The sequence below is a fragment of the Orbicella franksi genome, chromosome 15 (genome assembly GCF_964199315.1).
Source record: "Orbicella franksi chromosome 15, jaOrbFran1.1, whole genome shotgun sequence".
NCBI classification, from domain to species: Eukaryota; Metazoa; Cnidaria; class Anthozoa; order Scleractinia; family Merulinidae; genus Orbicella; species Orbicella franksi.
The window spans coordinates 12726794-12746282 of record NC_138159.1 but is presented as its reverse complement, the minus strand read 5'-3'; the positions used below and the strand labels follow the sequence as shown (position 1 = coordinate 12746282).

Here is a 19489-nt window from a genome sequence, read left to right as displayed (position 1 = left end):
CAATTATAATAATTATTATTTAATTAAAATTTCTCTTTTGCGTCAGTTCCTGCATCTTCATTAGCTTGTACATGTTTTCTTATGATAATATTTTATCATGAATTTCAAGATAAAATGCCAATCACATGGAGTGACTGTGAAGGTTGCCATAATGCTGCCACTTGTCAAAGTTTTTGATTAGTGGTAATGATTCAAATATAGGATTATATTCATTACACATTAAAGTACAGAATTTATGCACATCTCTTTATAAAGTATCCTTTTTGCACATTATCTAAACTAACCAGACAAACGAAATAAAGTGTATTTCAACGTTATAAATACATTTTTACCTGAAAAATATTACAGATATGCTAACGTCTCGTCCTTAATACAAAAATTTCAATAACTGGGCACACATCGAAATACAACGTTTTTAAAAATAATTTAATATACAATGCACAATGTGGACACAAAATGGTACTTAATACAATTTGTTAATTAAAGGGTGTTTTAGGTAAGCAGTGTGTTGATGAATTCTAGAAATCTTCCATCTGTTTGGTCTGTTGGGAACTTTTTTATCAGAGAAGACTGTAAAAAAAGACAAAAAGAAGATATTTTGCAATTAAATTTTTGTCAACCAACCATACAGTCACATAAATAAATGCTGCTGCACAAAATAAAAGCATTTACAAGTTGTGATTTGCTGTAACAGTATAGTGTGACCCCTCACATGATTTCAGGGCTTATCCAGATAGCTTTTAAAAGGTTCTGGCCGTGAAAGTGAAAAAAAAAAAAAAAAAATGACTGGCATGTGGGTGAAATTTCTCCAACATACTAAGAAGACACAGTGAGAAGATTCATGATCACAATGAAATACATGTATACACTAAGTAGAATGTTCAAAATCAGTCTTTGGAGGAAATTTCATGAACTAAAATGTTCACGCTGTAAAATAATTTAACGCTGCAAAATTTTCATCCCTTGTTATTATAAGTTGATAAATTATGTGCCTTATCGTCTCATGCACTATTAACAGCGTTAATATTAACCTTTCACTAACCTAGTGCTAGGGCAATAATGGGGAGCACTGGTATGAAGTCATGGCAGTGCAGACCAAGTGCAGTGAGGTCAGTATAAAAATGAGCAAGGGTCAATATTCCCCAGTGCGGCTCAAGTTAAGTTAGTAAGTAGTTTATTATGAGGCACTTGTCTAGTTGTTTTGGGAAATTTTGATGCAGCTTTTAAAAACAAAAATAATAAGGGCTTTTGAATGTTTCCATGTATAGCAAAATCTTGACCAATAAAGAAGCAGTGCCAGAACTCTCAGATTTACCTCAAGACTACCTTGCTATGTAATAAGAGCACATATTCACTGACATTTGGCTGGTGGTTGTTGTGTCCAGACCTAGCACTTGTTTGTGCACAAAATGACCAAGATATTTCCCATCTGGCCTAAACCACCTTTGCAGAGCTCAGGTTACTAGCTGGAAGGTTGACAATTTTATGGTGACTAACCCTAAACATGCAATAATTTAATATTTACTTTCTCCAGGATTAAAATTCTTTAAATATTGGGCATTGGTTTTTCTGCAGATAGCAATATAAAAATCCATTGCAAACTAACATTATAAGGTATTGGGGAGGTTATTTCAAGCACAACTGACAGAATACTAAAAAGTAAACTTAGTATGAAGCATGAAAGAATGAAAGATGCGAACGCAGCCATAATACTACTGGAAAAATGACCTGAAAAAAATTTCAGGCTCTGAACGGGATTCGAACCCACAACCTTTGCGTTACCAGTTCAATGCTCTACCAACTGAACTATCAAAGCCACATGAGAGTGGTTGTGTGTGGGTTTGGCCCTATGTGTTCAGTGGATGTAATAATCAGCTCAAGTATATGAATTCCATGGTAATAGATGTCCAACAGTAGCAATTAAATAATGAAAGAATGAAAGATGTGAATGCAGCCATAATACTACTGGAAAAATGACCTAAGAAAATTTCAGGCTCTGAACAGGATTCGAAATTGCGTTCAAATGGTTTGAGTGCAGGGATTCAAAGGCCAAAGTTTTAGGAAACATGATGAGTCAAGCTAGTGCATACTTTTCAGTCAAAAATTTTAAATTTCATTTAAAAATAGGCAAAGATTCACCAACAAATTACAATCCAAAACAGACTGGCCATTAAATTAATTGTGCTGCATACCTTCACTTTGTCGAGGTATGTTTGGTTTCCATGCCAGGAGTTATTAAAGTTGATAGTGTCTGGACTACCTTTGTAAAAACTCCACATCCATCTCTGAAAAATAACAAAAAGTTTACATGTAACTTGTGGAGGACCAGTGGCTGATGGATAGTGAGCTTGACTCTACATCAAGTGGTCTGAGTTCAAGCCCTGGCCTGGGACACTGTGCTGTGTTCTTGACCAAGACACTTCACTCTCACAGTGCCTCTCTCCACCCAGGTGTACAAGTACAGTGTAGGTACCAACAAATTTAATGCTGGGGGTAATCCTAGACCTGCAATGGACTAGCATCCCATCCAGGGGGGAGTAGAAATTCTCCTAGTCACTAAATGCTACAGAAACTGAAGATATCCTGATGAGCTGCTTGGCTCATATGCAGACTTTTTCTTTACTTCAGGCAACTGAAACTGACAGAGATAAGCTCTGGTGCTATGGGGCACTTAGGCCCTACCCCATGGTAGACTTGTGTATAAAACCCTCTTGCAGGTCAAAAGAAAACAGTCCTTCTCCCAGAGACCTCAAAGAGTTGTCTCTGTTGCAGACCAGTAGATGGCAAGATCCATACAATAAGATTGACAAGACTCAAAATAATCTTAACCATGTACACTTCATTTAAAAAGTCAAAGTATATTATACATGTGAAAAGATCCCTTTATTGATCATGCTTACCAGTTCATTGAGAAGATCCTGGGTGAGAAACTGGTCTTGATGTAGAGTTGTGTTAATGAGCATGGGAACACCAAGCTTATGAGGTTGGCTGTCTGGTGATGCTTGAACCCAGAAGGCACGCATAACTGATTCTTTTGTTGGTCTGTAAGTGTCATAGGGAGCTGATATAAAAAGAAAAGTACTGTAAGCATTGCAGAACATGCAGAATGAGCAGGATTAGGATTAATCTGAAAACAATGTCCAATAAAATGGACAGAAAATCAGTTGCTTAGTTTTGCTATCCACCAGCGTTATTTATCCTTGGGATAAAATCCTGGGGGGTTACTCTTAGAAAAATTTGGTGGGGAGGGGGCTTCCCAAAACCCTCACCCTATTTATGACCAAATTCTGTGATTTTCCCTACCCTATTTATGACCAGACCAAAAATTTGATACCCTGTTTATGACTGTTGCGGCTGACACAGTTGCCCTCGACGTAATTTTTCAAGGGCTTTTGCTTATGGTCTTATCAATAATGATGAAAAAGTTGCTTCTTCTAAACAACATACCTAATTTAAGAATAGAGTACAAAAACCATACCCAATTTATGACCAAAACAGCTGAAAAACCATACCCTTTGGGGCCGCACATACCTATATAGCCCATATAAGGGAGTACCCCCGCTGCCCCCGGATAAAATCCCTGAAGTACTTACACACTATAATACCCAGGCAAGGCCCATAAGGTGCATTTTCCTGTTGCAAGATGCTCTGATATTTAAGCTGATTGTGAATGTCTTGGACTGATGGATCAGGCTGATATGACGGGTGACTGTGATACCATCCCACAAGAATAAGACCTCGCTGTGCAATAGCATTCTGCACCTGCCACAGACAAAATATTATGAAATATAAATCATTAAAAATCAAACTGTTGAGTTACAAAAATGCAGCAGCATTAATAGCCTTTTCTATTTCCAAATTGTGCAACTCTTCAACAAAAACAGTACTGATGGACTGGTAATTATATGACATTCCACTTTGGATGAATTCTCAGGTATCCTAAGAGTTAACATTTTCTGTTGGTTGCCTACTGTGCTGTCAATGCATTACAGACTTGTACACCAACTATATACTCTGAACAGAAATTAGAACATTGTATATCTTTCTTAATATAATAACAGTAAAATCTTTTTCTTCTTTCCGACTACCTAACTTATTATCATACCTCTTCTTCTACTTTTGGTGCATTTTCTTTGTCTGCAAATCGGCAGCGACATGGAAAAGCCTGGACAATCTTCATGTCTAAAAAGAAATATGTTTATAAGGAAGAATGACTCCCCTGGTATATCAAAAAGTACATTGGACAACTTTTACTGTAAGCTCACCCTAAAAACTCATAAGACGTTTCATAAGCCCTGAGGGCTTCAAACAAGGATTTTGCATTTACATGTACAGTTTATCTGTTGGACTGCTTACACGTATGTCATCATCAGAGAAAAACATGCAGTCTGTGACAGTTTCACTTACGGTGTGTTTGTGGGTCAAACTGTCCGGCTAGATATCCCACAACTTCACTTGATGTCAGATGACAGTGGTAATCCTGAAATAAAATGATTAAATACAATAATTCACTGATTTAACCTTCTGGAATTTAGGAAGATGTCTTACAGCTCAAAAACACAAATAACATTTGATCAAAAATTGTACGTTAAAAGTTGATACCCACCATGAGTAAAAGACAGTTTGTTGAAATATCCACAGAAAATGGCTGCATTTTTCCTATGGCACTGAAGTTCACAAGTTCAACCAGAGTATGTGGATCACTTTAACAACAAGTGAAACAATCTTGAGCATTCAAGTTTAAGTGCATGAACCAAGATCTCCGTTTAGTGTAAACATGACTTCTTCCCAATTCAACTAATATAATTTACAATTTTTTGGTGTGGCTTTCGAGTCAAAGGCAAAGTTACAGGTTGCTATTATGGTTCAATTTTCCCTCTGCTTTGCATTTTTCCAAATGGTCAGTTTATATTTTTCAAACCAGTTTAAGGAGTCTGGGACCAATAACTTATTAGACCAATTAATAAACAAATATGGGGAAATTTACAGTGATTGCTTGCGTGCAGCCTTACGGCTGTAAGTATTAAAAGCAGAGGTAAAAATTGAAATACAACGACCTTGGAAGCTACAGAGAAGATATCACATACAGTACCGCTCAAAAGTAAGTTACCACCTCTCGTCTCGTTTCTCGCGAGACGAGTCTCGTTTCTCTCGAGACGTTTCTCGTTTCTCGCGAGCCGCGTCTCGTTTCTCTCGAGAATCACTGAAGCGTTTAGTATGGCGTATATTACGCGTAAGAAACCGGTTACGGGTAACGATTGCCGCTCTGCAGTTCGTTGTCAAATCGATGGGACCGTCCAAAATAAAATATGCATCGATCGTTTGCTCGATTCATATCGAACAAAGGTAATATCGAACGTCGAACGTAACTACAAGTAGAGTTACATGCGTTTCAATTCGTGCGATCAAGGGGGCAAAGAGTTGATTTTGCGAATCTTGCTCACTCTGAATGATTCAGTTACCTACATTTCCTCGCTCAAACAAACGTTTAATTTTGCGTAGAAGAAAAACGTTCCGGCTTTCGGCATGCGCCAGCGAGTCAATTGTGAATGGGAGTCATGAAAGCGTCACGGAAATTGTTGAAAAAAATGATATCTCCGGTTCTATTTGGCATAAATCGTTCATTCAAACGCTGAAATACGATATCTTTGAAGACAGGAGTTTTTATCAAGGTTTCTGAGATGCGCCGTTTACATTACACGTAGTTTTAAATTTTTCTGCCAGCGCGAGTTTTGTCTAGCGGCACGCGTCGACAAGTCGACAACATAATGAACTTTTATTGTTCTCCGAAACGTCAATGCAAACACTAAAAATATATATCCAGTTCTATTTGGCATAAATCGTTTATTCAAACGGTAAAATACTATATCTTTGAAGACAGGAGTTTCTAATAATGTTTATGTGATGCGACGTTTACATTAACTCAATGTTTCTACAAGGGGAAGTTCTGTCTAGCGGCAGTCGATTTAATACGCAAATGAAGTTTGTTTTGCAAAGCGTCGCTGATTCTATTTGATATAAATCGTTTTTTTCCAATGGCACAATACACTCTCTTTAACAGATAGAATTTTTGTCGCTCGACAACGAAGATCTCAAGCGGTATGTGAATAAACATTTTATATATCGGTCGATACAGCGGTCTAGGCCTGCCATAAGATACATGATCCGACTTCTGAACACTGAAACGCACTTTTATTACCACATTTGCACATAACTATTATTAACATTGGCCAGCTAGTCTAAGAGTCGTGATCTTTTCTAAATTACATTCATGACAACGGAAACTTTTCTCTTCGAACGGCAATACTGTACTTGAGCGCGCTTAAATCCGCGAAACTATGCTGTTGTCTCTCAATCTTTCATATATGAACTTGAACACGTGAGAATCTCCGATTTTAAGACTGATGAATTCATTTTTTCACACAAATTGGCCTGTTTCGCACAAACTGGCCGTTAGGGTTCAATCTAAGAAAGCGGATTTTAGCGCACTCAAACATATGAATTAATTACTGTAACATTAAAAATAGAGCTTATTTAATCTCGTCGTTCCCGGCCATCACGCTTTTTCCTTCGCAAAAATTCGTCGATAGCAATAATACATTTCCTCCATACTAAGTCCTCTTGTGCTGGGGTACATGGATACATTTTTAGAGCATACCTTTTCACAATATCTATTTTCGCAGCATTCAGCTGCCACTTTCCCCGAGTCCCAGTACAGTTACGGTTAATTAATTCCTCCGGCTTAAAGATAACGCTTAAAAACTTAGCGGCGAAATTTCCCACACTACAACTTGAACGCTTCAAAAGTAATGCCTCCCCCATAAATATTTTATCCTCCTCCCCCAACGACTGCTCCCGTGAAACATTACCAATTTCCTTATCACCCTCTTCCAAAGCGCTTGCCCGTTCCATAACATTTGAAATGTCCCCTAAAATTCGATTTCCTCCACTTCCCCGTGAAACAATATTTTCCGTGGATCCCTGACCGAACCTTCCCATAACATTTGAAATATCCTGCAAACTTTGTTGTGCCTGGTTTTCCTTATCGTCGCCTCTAAGGTACTCCTGAGAAAAGGCCAGATCCTTCTCGTGCAAGACTTGATAATGATCTACCAAGGAAAATCAAGCGGTTACAAAAATTTAGTTGATTATCAACTTATACTTGATAAAGGTAAATTTTACTGTTGTAACGAATTTGATGAAAAGCTGACGTTTTCAACTTGTCCGCCAACACAGCACCTGAGTTTCTTTAGTCACTAATCACTTTGTTGGTTACAAAAGTTGCCGTGAGTTCAACGACGTTTCACGAAGGTGAGTTGATAAGCTTAAAAAAAGTTAACGCAATTATTACATCTGTACTTACCACTTAATGCAACTATTTTAGCGGGAACATGCTCCCCCTGCCAGTTAATGGTGACGTCCACGCCAACTGCAGCTGCTCTCTTTTCCAAAATCAACCGTGTAGGAGCAATGCCAGTCTTACCCTCTTCGGGGAAAAAAAACAGTGCCTTTGAAGGTAATTGTGTCTCGCGACATAATTTTCTGGCGGCCATTTTGTTGTGAGTGTTTTTCTCTTAACGATGCACGTGACGATTGTCAGAGTAATCAAATTACTGTGGTGTTTTTAGAAACGCAGGGGTGCTTTTATAGTGCGTGTAACAAGTCCTTTGTTTAAAAACGGATCCAAATTCCTTGTCATTGATTGGCTACTGAGTATTTAAATTTTTCATTGTTAATGGTGGATCCAAATTTCCTGATGCTCATTGGCTTTTTAAAATGTATTGAAATTTTATTGATACCTAATTGGCTAGTTATGTTTTTCTTGTTAAAATGTATTGAATGACAGTTGCATCTCACTCAACAGTAAGAGCATTCCTTTCAATCATGGGTCGCTTAACGAATGAACAAAAAGCAAAAATTGTCAGGCTTCGAGAACAAAACAGAAATATTAGTCAAATTGTGAAAATTCTTGGCGATGATGACTGCCAAATAAGTCGTCTCAGTGTGAGGCGCTTTTTAAAACGTTTCCAGGAAAGGCAGTCATTTTCGAATGCCCCTCTACCAGGTCGTCCAAATAAAAATGTCACGCCAGAAGTATTGAACTTTATTGATGCTGAAATGGAGAAGAATGACGAACTCACAGCACCGAAGCTTGGCAAAAAGCTCCAGGAACAGTTCGGCGTCGACTTCTCTGAGAGCAAGCTGAAGAGGCTGAGGCAGAAGCTCGGGTGGGTTCAGACTGGCACGAAATACTGCCAGCTGATACGCGAGACGAACCGCGCCAAACGACTGGAGTTCTGTCTGAAGTGTGTGGAAGACAACGAGCAGTTCGATGATGTCATCTTCACAGATGAATGTTCCGTTCATATGGAAAAGCACGCCAAGCTATGCTTCCGTCGCAGGTGGGAGCAGCCGAAGCTGAAAGGACGAGCCAAGCATCCTTTCAAAGTACACATCTGGGCCGGTATCTCGAAAAGAGGACCGACTAGAGTTCTAATCTTCTCTGGGAACATGGATGCGACGTTTTATGTCAACGAAATCTTGGAAAAGACCCTTCTGCCCTTCATTCAGTCTCGATTTCCTGATGGTCATCGCTTCCAGCAAGACAACGACCCTAAGCACACAAGCCGTCTAGCACAAGACTTCATGGATCGGAGTGGAATCAACTGGTGGAAGACCCCCCCGGAGAGCCCAGACCTGAACCCTATCGAGCTTATCTGGCATGAACTTAAACACTTCCTTCGCACCAACGTAAAGCCCACAACGAAGGACGAGCTTCTTGGCGGAATAACGCGATTTTGGCAAGAAAGAATGACGGCAGAGAAGTGCTCGACGTACATCGACCATTTACAGAAGGTTGTGCCATTGGTAGTTCAGCGAGAAGGCCGTGCATCTGGGCATTAACAACAGCTCTTTTCAGAGCTAACCTAGAGAAAATCCTGTCATCGTCGAACATTACACTTTAACAACAAAACGGCTCCTTTAGGAGCCACCACTCCTAAAAAAGTCGTGATCAACAATAAATGTATCATGTTCGAGATCATTTTATCAGCTAAGTTTCATGATACATGCACAAAAATCATACTATATTTACATTCAAAACACCCAGAAAAAGTTTATTTCAAAAAGTTGAAGCGCATATTGTTGACATTCGCAATTACGGTCGCGTACTTAACAACACGTGATAAGTTTTCACTTAGAGTACCTAGAAGAAACGTTTGGCTGTAAACTGTGAATAAAAAGTCAGTCGAGGTTTCATGATCAAAGCGTGGTTTAGCATGTTTACGAGTATGAATAAAAAGTTAGTCGAGGTTTCATGATCAAAGCGTGGTTTAGCATTTTTACGAGTATCAATAAAAAGTCAGTCGAGGTTTCATGATCAAAGCGTGGTTTAACATGTTTACGAGTATGAATAAAAAGTCAGTCGAGGTTTCATGATCAAAGCGTGGTTTAACATGTTTACGAGTATGAATAAAAAGTTAGTCGAGGTTTCATGATCAAAACGTGGTTTAGCATTTTTACGAGTATGAATAAAAAGTTAGTCGAGGTTTCATGATCAAAGCGTGGTTTAGCATGTTTACGAGTATGAATAAAAAGTTAGTCGAGGTTTCATGATCAAAACGTGGTTTAACATGTTTACGAGTATGAATAAAAAGTTAGTCGAGGTTTCATGATCAAAGCGTGGTGTCGCATGTTCACAAGTTTGAATAAAATGTTAGCTGAAGTTTCATGATCAAAGTGTGGTGTCGCATGTGTTCACAAGTGTGAATAAAATGTTAGAGGTTTGATGTGGCAAAAAGCGTGTGAATACAAATATGGATAAAAAGTTGGTCGAGGCTCAGTGATTAAAGTGTGTGTTCAAAAGGTAGTCGAGATTCCTTATGTTTACAAAGCGTGTGTTCTCAAGCGTACACAAGTATGAATAAAAAGTTAGTCAACTCGGATTTCATGTGCAAAGCGAGCGTTCACAAGTTTGAATAAATTAGTTATTCGAATGTAAAGTGAAGTGAAGTATGATCAAAGCGTGGCGTGCTCACAACTTTTGAATAAAAAGTTCGAGGCTTATGTGCAAAGCGTGTGTTCGCAAGTTTGAATATTAAATTATTCGACGGAACACTTAGCGTCGTTTCGTATGTTCGCAGTCTTTGGATAAAAAGTTCGTCGAGTTTCCCGACAAATCAGTTGGGAGCGATACATGTAGTTGGCAAAACACAGGCGGCGCTGCTGTGTTGACTTAGTGATCACGATCGCGGCTTTAACTTCCAACACGTAGATCGGGTGACAAAACTCCACAAGTTGTTTCATGAACACTACATTATCAACTGTATGAATCACGTTTAGGGTTGCGAACAAACTTTTTTTTTAAGATCTATACAAACAACAGAATTAATATAACTGTAAAACATATTTGTAAACATAGTGACTAACTTGCCGACGATTCACATACCTTCAACTTTTATCGTGCATGTATTTACAAAAACTAAACGTTAAGCAAGTCTGGCTGGAATAAAAAAAGGTTTGGTCGATGTATATGAAACAATACTGGACGCTTGAGAATTTATAATACACACATGGTACACACGCATTGCTGATGAGAATGAAAATCGTGTCTACCGCGCTAATCGATACGATACGATACAGACGTCTTATTAACAAAACAGGTTTCGAATACCAACGAATGCGTAGCATTGGTACTTCCAGTGCACTCGCGAGAAACGAGACTCGTCTCGTTTCTAACGAGACTCGTCTCGTTTCTCTCGAGACGAGTCTCGCGAGAAACGAGACGCGTCTCGCGAGACGGTGGTAACTTACTTTTGAGCGGTACTGTACTCAAAGCAACATTTCACCACATACATGAAATTTTCCAAGCACCTTATAGCTCTTATTGGTATATGGAAAGTGACAAAACAGTTCCCTCTTGCATACAATAACACTTCAAGGCAAAAGCAAACCTCACATTCATTAACCACATATTGATAACTGTGGGTTTGTTTTAAACATGTACAGCTGTAACTAAAATTAATTAAAAGTATTTCAGAGTTACACTGTACCATGCAGTACATCACTTCTCAAGACAGTTTTCCATTCTATTTTGAGTGCCTGACATGACAATTGTATTTCTCTCACCTGTCAGGAGTCAACATTGTGTACTTGATTGATTGTCGAGCCCTGACAGCTGATCGCTTCCTACTTCCTGAGCTGGTTGGAGACAATAGAGGGCTGGGTATATCTGTAACCATTAACCATTACTGTGAGTGGTACTAAACAATTCCCAAGTATATGTAAGGGTTTTGAGTCTACCACTGCACAAATTAAATTGCACACAGCACTCTACAGATGTTTATACTCATATTTTGTATTATTATATGGCTCTGTCTCACAAGGACTGGGAACTACTAAATTCAAGAATTTGATTGGCTTAAATCAATATTAAAAGAGGTCTAGATTTTCCCATCTGCAAGACCAGCATCTAGACCGGTAATGTTTTGCAGTGAAAAAGTTGCAAACTAAATTGAAAAATCATTGACTGTTTTCTTATAACAATATTAATTTTATTTATGGAAGTGCCAAAAGCCTGATGAGGAAAAAAAGTAAAGAGGATGAGCAAACTTTGGCAGAATTTTAGTTCAGCTCATTGCCATTCGCAAGAGTATGTCAGTTAGTACAAACCAGTTACACTAAACAACTTAAATTTTTTTTGTTTGCCATATAATAAACATCTTATTAACTGAGCATAGTCAGTCTGAATGGGAGAATCTTGACCTTGGTCGTGTGTACAGACCTCACTGTGTTCAGTCTGTACTCATGACCTTGGTCAAGATTCTCCCATACAGACCTCCTGCTCGGTTAATAAGGGCTAAATTATGTTATCAGGTGAGTTTTGTAGTAATTTAGCTTTTGCAAGATCAGAGTTTAGAAAAAGTGCCCTCCAGCCATCCAGGACAAGTAGATTTTCCTGCCGGGCAAGTAACATTCATTCTCACTTGCCTGATGGGCAAGGGCCCATACAAGTCATCTGCTAACTAAATAATAACTGGTCTATAACAATAATAATAATAATAATTGGTCTATAAAGGATGTATTATATGGAAAAAGAACACTTTTTTCTTGAGGGACACAGTGAGTAATCCTGAACAGGCAAGATACATGTAGTACCATCTTGCCTGCTTGGGTAGCCAATCACAGTGGAGGATTTGGTTCATCTTGCCTGCTTATGTAGCTAGCCATAGAGTAATGCAACCATTTTGTTAGTTGCCCTTACAGCTACCCCTGGGTGGAGAGTCAGGGAAGTACTGTGAAAGTAGTAATATGTACTGCATTGTAAAGTGTCTTGCCAAAGATAACCCTGAGCATAGCTCATACCCAGAGTGCTTGATCCTAAATCTTAAATCCACTAGCCATCAGACCACATTAAACTGTGTTGCAATGACAATGTATTCCCATGTTCAAGGAGAAGCCAGGCCATGGCAATAAACAAGACCTTTTTCACTTACCAACTGGACTTCTGATAGAACTTGAGGAAGACTTTGGTGAAGAGGACGGAGCTAACGCAGTTGGTGAGAAAGGTGAAGGTGATTTTACAGGTGGTGGGTGAATGTAACCAATGTTTGGCTTCCTCCTGTGGGGAAAAAAGAGATGATTTAACTTTTAATAACATTTACAATACATACATTCCCTTCAGCTCATGGGACATTGTGTATCTGGGTTACAGTTTAGAATAAAAGAATGGTGACCATAAAAAGCCCTGGACTCTGAATATCCATAACATAGCCTCATGACAAGCCAGGTACATGTAAATCTTACAATATCCTTACCCTCGACCTGATGATGTTGAATGTGGTGCTTTGGCCGTAGGTTTCATGTTGCCTGACCAAGAACTGCCTCCAGATGAACCAGATCCTGAAGACTTCTGTGTGGAGTGCTTTGAATGTGCTGTTGGCTGTGAGACAGCCAAGATTGGGGAATGCAAACTGGTTGATGATGACGATGAAGCATGCACAGCACCATGACTGCTGGATTGTGTAGTTGTCGATGTCTTGTGTGACGAGGTGGGCACTGACTGCAAGGGCAGACTGGCTGATACTTTATGAGAAGATGTTGGTGTTTCACCATGGCTAGACGATGGCTGTTGGGAAAGAGAGAAAGTTTCAGTTCAGGTGGTGATGTGTATGCAACAAAGAAGAATATTAAACTCATTGCCAGTAGATGAGCTTGGAGAACGTGCCTAAGAGGTAGGTGTAGGTCAAGCCATGCAAATATTGTATTTCTTCCAGTAAGCAAAAACCACCACGTACCATCAAACTGACTTGTAAATAAAAAGGAGGAGGAGCTTCACTTCAGTTTCATTTCAGTACGTAGTATGTACAATGTTGATCTCGTTCCCAGAGCCCATGTGTCTTTAGGTCAGTGCCAAGACACGGAGCTCTGGAATAATCAATTTCCAGACTCCAAGATTTTAGGAGTTCCGGTTTCACGGCACATGCGTGCCTTGGTTTAAAACATGGTAATTTTGTTCCCAGAGCTCATGTGTCTTTTGGTTGGCGCTGACCAAAAGACACCTGGGCTCTGGGAACGAAATTACCATGTTTTAAACCAAGGCACGCATGCACCGTGAAACCGTAACTCCGAAAATCTTGGAGTCTGGAAATTGATTATTCCAGAGCTCCATGTCTTGGCGCTGACCAAAAGACACGTGGGCTCTGGGAACGAGATTGGTATAATGTACGTATAATATTAATCTACCAGTACATAAATCAAAATTTGTTATACTTACGGGATTTTGTTTCCGAAACCAAGTTGTCTTAAACTGGTCCAGCTTTTTACCTTTGTATTTCACCTTAAAAGATGGGAACAAGATTACATTTAGTCCATATGTCATAGTCTACATGTATAAGACCAGTGGTCCATCCTGTTACAATGTAGTTTACTGGATGATTTTTCTCAATACATTTTGACAAGATTAAGAATTTAGCCAGTTAAAATAAAAGAAAAGAGTTCATATTAGAAACTGAGATGCTGACCCTATTACAGTCGCCAAAATTAGACTCAATTAACAACTTGAAGGTAACAAAATTTGCAATATTTTCATGGAACATGGATTTTCATGGATGTTGTTCACATTGTACGATAAGCTGTACTATACCATGCTGATCACTGCCTCCTGCCAGACAAGATTGAACTTTGCCCTGTTAGATTCAGAACAAGTATTTTTTATTTTTTGTCAGTCTATCTTTCGCTCAGGCAAAAGGGCCATACAAATCAATAGCGAAAAACTGATTATTATTCATTTCTCCCCAGCTGGAAAAAGCAAAGTCAAGCATGCTGGAAGTCTGTAAGCTGTTGAATACAGTCTGTAAAGTTAACCAATCCCATTTACGTATAACATACAGTACCACTATAAAGTAAGTTACCACTTCTCGTCTTGTTCCTCTCGAGACTAGAATAAGTATGGTTATCATCTTGCGATATGGGAGTCTACGTGTAGTTTCTCCACACAAGAGCCTCGTCTCACAAGACATGTCACCAAAGCGTTGTCACTCAATTAAAGAGTATCATCTCTTGATACAAGTCTTATTTCACAAGATGAGACTCTCATCTTGCGAGAGGGTGATAACTTACCTTTAAGAGGTACTACACATACTATCTGATAGATAAAACAATAGAATCAATATCAGAAACTTACAGATGCCCATCCACAGCCAGATTTCTTGGAGGGATTCACCAGCCTCTTGCAATAGATTGCCCAAGCCGATGGTGAGTTAAACACTTGATTAGCCTCTGGCCATCTGATCCTACCATCAGACTGGAGGTCAGCTACAAATTTCTGACCCTGAAACATAGAGTATTTTCATGAACAAAGGGGCTTGAAAGTTCAAGACTTTTACAGTATCAGTGGAACCTTCTATCCTGATGGGATTTTAGATCCTTGCTACATGTAGTCAGTTCAAAGTTTTCAAGTAAAGCTCAGTAAGGTAAAAGATTATGCACTGATACAATTAAATTCTGAATTCAGGTGTAATTGTCTGAAAACTGGACATCCCTTGAAGAGTACTGTCCATTGAACTGAAAGCTTCAATCTACATGTGCATGCAGTATAGGGAGAGAATTAATGTTTGAATTCACAATTTCTGATAAGGTCCAAGATGAGAAATAAATCTCCTAGTGTGATCTTTGGGAATCTTTGGGATCTGCCATGCTAAAGAAGAGCAAGCTATGCACTGGAGCATCTAAAACAAAGTTAAGTTCAATAGTCAAAATTGCTTTTTTTCAGACGTCCCAATAATTAGCTTGCTCTTTTGTACCATGTGACCATTACCTACGAAGACCCAATTGCCAGAGATCCTGAGGTAATCTTTGGAAATCTCTAGAAAAATCATTCCTTCAACAAAACATGCCCTGAGCCAATCAGAGCATGTTGTCTGAAGCTTACCAAGTAGTCTATAGAAAGGCACTTTTCCCCAGGCTCCATCACACCATCATCAAGTAGCATGCCAAGGGTGACACCTCGCCCTGTTAGTACTGATCGGGGCTTTCTCCTTCCCTTTGACTTTGTGTTACTTTGCAGTTTCTCTGTTTCAGCTTCATCATCATCATCATCATCATCATCATCATCATCCTCAACATCGTCTTCATCCTCCTCCATCTTTTCTTCCTCATCCATGTCTCCGATATCGTCTTCCATTGTCGCTGTAGTACAAGAACACGTGTATGTTGCAGTTTGATTTTGTTTAATTGGTTTTAAATTTGTTGAAATGATAAGTCTCAAATTAATATGTTATTGAACTAGTGCGAGGTCAGTAATGAGGAACCATTTGTCAAGTTCTTTTTCTTTGGACTGAGTTCTTTTTTATGGACCAATCTTTAGGCGAGGTGTATAAACTTGCAAAAAAAATAATAACACAATTATTTCTCAATATGAACTGAACAAGTTTGTTCACGTATTCCATGGATGTGGTTAAGAAAACACCGAGCTGGCTCATTTACAAGCCCAGCTAGCTTTTCTGGCCCTGGCAGCTCTTTATTTTCAGCAGGATTTAAGTTCCTACTCAGCCAGTGAAATTACATTGTGGTTGTTTCAAACTAAGTAAACTGGATATAATAGCTTCTAACAGGGTTTCTTTCATCTGCAAATGTGTAAGTGCTTCAGCAAATTGTTGTTTTTTTCCTTTATACTTTGTAAATAGTTCTAAAAAAAATCCAGATAGGACATTGGTAGGCCAAGGCCTACATAAACCTATGGGCTAGCATACATAGGTGCTGTCGGTTGCCTAGTTTCCTCAGCAGCTATTTTTTGGGATGTCACACAACACTTCCCCAAAAGAAACAGCTGCTCATATCCGAACCACAATTCTTTCCTTTTGTGTTTGTGGTTTGTTTACACTCTGTTGAACAGACCAATCACATAATACCTAAGTGTGAATGACGTAGGCTTTCACACGAAAAGGATGTAGTCTGCAGGGTGAACACTGAGGGACTTCTGGCTTCTGTTTCATGCGAGTGTTCCCCTCGAAAAATAGGCTGTGTTCGCAATTTACAATCATGACGGACAAAAAAATTTGTAAATGAAAGCCCTAAGTGTTTCACATGCTCGTCGCCATGCTCAGCTAATGAGAAAATATGTATTTTCTGACAAAGGCAAATTGTAAACGTTAACTGCCATGTTAACGATACAAAAAAGTAAATTGTTTGTTTGGAAGACATTGTGTTATAAGCGGCTTTTGACGTTTCAGCGAGCTACTGAGAAATTAGTGGAAACAGTTAATACTATAAAAAGAAATTCAAGACGCCTTTCAAGCCTAGCCAAGGGCTAAGTTACGCTTCCTACAGATTGAGGTCAAGAGGAAAGAATCAGCATTCAGAACTCACTATCAACAAATCGAGCAAAGCCACTAATCTTGATTTCCCGGTTTCTTTATTAGGCAAGTTAAAAAGATATCTTCCTTCTCGACAATAATTTTCTTAAATTGCAAGCTTCTAATAAGCATTGAGTTCAAAAATTTTGAACATACAAAGCTGCTTCAAGTGTTGCCCGTATTATTTGGCAGCCCTAAACAAAATCTGGAAATCCATAGAGTGTTCGCAGGCCAGCGTCACCATGTTCATTTGTGACATCTCCCACGATGGGATGCAAAGACAAAAAAGATATCTCTGATTGGGCAAGTTTCAAGGGCAAATTTGGCATGAAAACATGCCTGAAAATGCAATGGAAGCTGTGATTGGCTTATTTTGTCAAAGGAATATGGTCGGCATGTAAGCAACAATTTCTTTGGGGGAAGCATTGCGTGACATCCCAAAAAACGGCTGCAGAGGAGACTGTCGGTTGCCCAGACTTTCAAGGCAAATTTGGTTCATTTTTTGATTTGCTGCTTTCTTTTCCCCGATTGTAAATTTGTCTAGAACAAAATGCAGACTGCAGACTGCAGACTGCAGGCTGGGTAAAAAATGCAGACTAGGTACAAAATGCAGACTGCAGACTGGGTACTGACTGATTGTATACGTAAATTTATTGGATCATATAATTATATGAACCAGTTAAAAACAATCATTGGTACAGAATCTGGAGTGCATTTTATTTGGAACTTGCCCAAGATCGATCTCCAGCACGGGTGAACTTTTTAAATCTTGTGATGAAATGGACTGAATCCCTGCGCCTTTTCTAGCCCCTTTGTACATGTATACAGCAAAATGGCGCTTAACAAAAGGGCGGTCTGAGCATTCTCTGCAATCACTGTATCTGACTGTAAAATCATCTTCTCGCAGGCAGTTGGCGATAACTACGGTACGACTGCATGTTGCACAAAGATTGATCCAAAATTATGTTATAAGCTTAAATAAGCTCATAAATGATCTAATTTGAGCGCACGATCGATCAGGTGAAATGCACCGTTTTTTATCGTAAACAACTGTTGAATTTAAGGTTCTAGCGACACCGATTAAACATTCTACCGAAAAAATTACCACCAAATGTTAACGAAAGAAAAAGACTTACCCATAACGGCTTATGAAAAGCTAAAAATCCAGCTATAAGCAACTCTAGAAGTGAAAGCGTGCGCTCAATGGAACAGTGGTGAAGAATCGCATCTTCGGAACACAACCAGGCTGAATCGCGTAATCTTCGTAATTCTTCGAGTCGTCTTCGGAGAGTGATGGTTGGAGGAGCCTGGGACTAGAAAGAAAGCGCGACTATTTGCAGGCGAAAAAACAAGGAGACCTATGACATATGGGCTCTACCATGCGTAGGAAGAAATTCCTAAACATATTGGCAAAGAACTCAAAAGCTTGCACTAGTTCTTACAAAACATAGTCTTAAACCCTTCATTCTTGAATAATGGATAGTTTATGAACGATCGCGTGAAAATCTTCTCATACATAGATTTTTTTTGGAACTTTCAATGTGGTTTATAGATTATGAGTTACTTGAGTCAGAAATGCAAAAAGATTAGCGGAGTACTGACTTCGTTGCAGCATAGTTTGTAAAGGAGACCTCTACTAACTATGGTTGCAGAGATAAACCGTGTGAAAAAATGTCCTCCAGAATCCCAGCGTGTCTCCGGGGTCATTGGCAGGCTAAAGGCTTATGAGTCAACCGGGAAGCAACATTTCAATTTTTTGCATAAGTTGAGTTAATGATTCCAAATGTTACCAGTAAGGGCCACCAAACGTCCAAGAGCGCTTAATCCTAGCAAATTCGTGCGCTCTCGCATTCTCGTCCCCAGAGGCCTCGCTCCTTTTGGTCAGCACCAAGAATCGCGGCTGACCAAACGGAGCGCGGCCTCTGGGGACGAGAATGGCGCTCTCGATGCATTACCTCCGCAGTGACAGTGCGCAAAAACAATCGTCAGCAGGAAAAGAGACAGCGACTGGTACGTTACTCATCGCTCGTAGTGCATTAACAGCGCTCACGAAAAACGAACAGAAAACTTCTAAAAACTTCAAACCTCACAATACTCGATTCCAGACATCGTGATTGGCTGGTTCTCCCGTTTCTGCTTCCGACTTCAACAATCTAGTTTTCACTGGATCATAAGCGATGGAGTCATCAGTAAGCGGAATCGGCAAAAACGGAAACGATCTTATTCTTCCGATTCCGATTCTGTTGAGCTTATGACTCTGTTGCTGGGTTGCCTATATTGTTCATGTATTTTTCCCGCCGTTTAGTTCCCGCGTTTAAGTCACGTGATCTTTTCGAGTGTGCATGTTATGGCGAACGTCGGCAAACGTAGTTGTGTATGCGATTCACTCGAAATAACGACGGATAAGACGGATAAAGACGCGGACGATTGATGGAATTATGTACAAGCAACAGGAACGTCTTATTGGAGTGTTAGTCGAATTAAAGTCAGTGAGCTAGAGTGAATCTTGCCTATTGAAACCGAGGGAATTGGAAATTGGCCCTTACAGACTCTGCCTCTGAACGGGGCCAGGTCATAAGCACTAGCAGCCACCCAATAATGATTCACTTTGACCCAGACCTCTGCGAAACCATCAT

At 39.4% G+C, this 19489-nt stretch overlaps 1 protein-coding gene across 1 annotated transcript; it reads right to left on the bottom strand.

The window, feature by feature from the left end:
- Positions 1–232: 232 nt before the first annotated feature.
- LOC145470837 (MPN domain-containing protein-like) lies at positions 233–18367 on the bottom strand. Its single transcript, XM_081454710.1, has 14 exons — positions 17990–18367; positions 15431–15687; positions 14684–14830; positions 13775–13837; positions 12816–13126; positions 12495–12619; positions 11128–11230; positions 4607–4703; positions 4408–4480; positions 4106–4182; positions 3594–3762; positions 2901–3061; positions 2193–2285; positions 233–570 (listed from the first exon to the last, which is right to left on the bottom strand). The coding sequence occupies exons 1-14, from the start codon at positions 17991–17993 to the stop codon at positions 493–495; spliced, it is 1758 nt and encodes a 585-aa protein (XP_081310836.1). The 5' UTR covers positions 17994–18367; the 3' UTR covers positions 233–492.
- Between the last annotated feature and the right edge of the window lie 1122 nt (positions 18368–19489).

Bases quoted from the DNA above. Each gene is read 5' to 3' on its own strand.
- LOC145470837 (XM_081454710.1), bottom strand. The intron at 14,831-15,430 runs GTAAGCTTCAGA...TCTATGTTTCAG, and splicing joins GCCTTTCTATAGACTACTTG to GGTCAGAAATTTGTAGCTGA. The intron at 13,838-14,683 runs GTAAGTTTCTGA...CCATCTTTTAAG, and splicing joins CTGGCTGTGGATGGGCATCT to GTGAAATACAAAGGTAAAAA.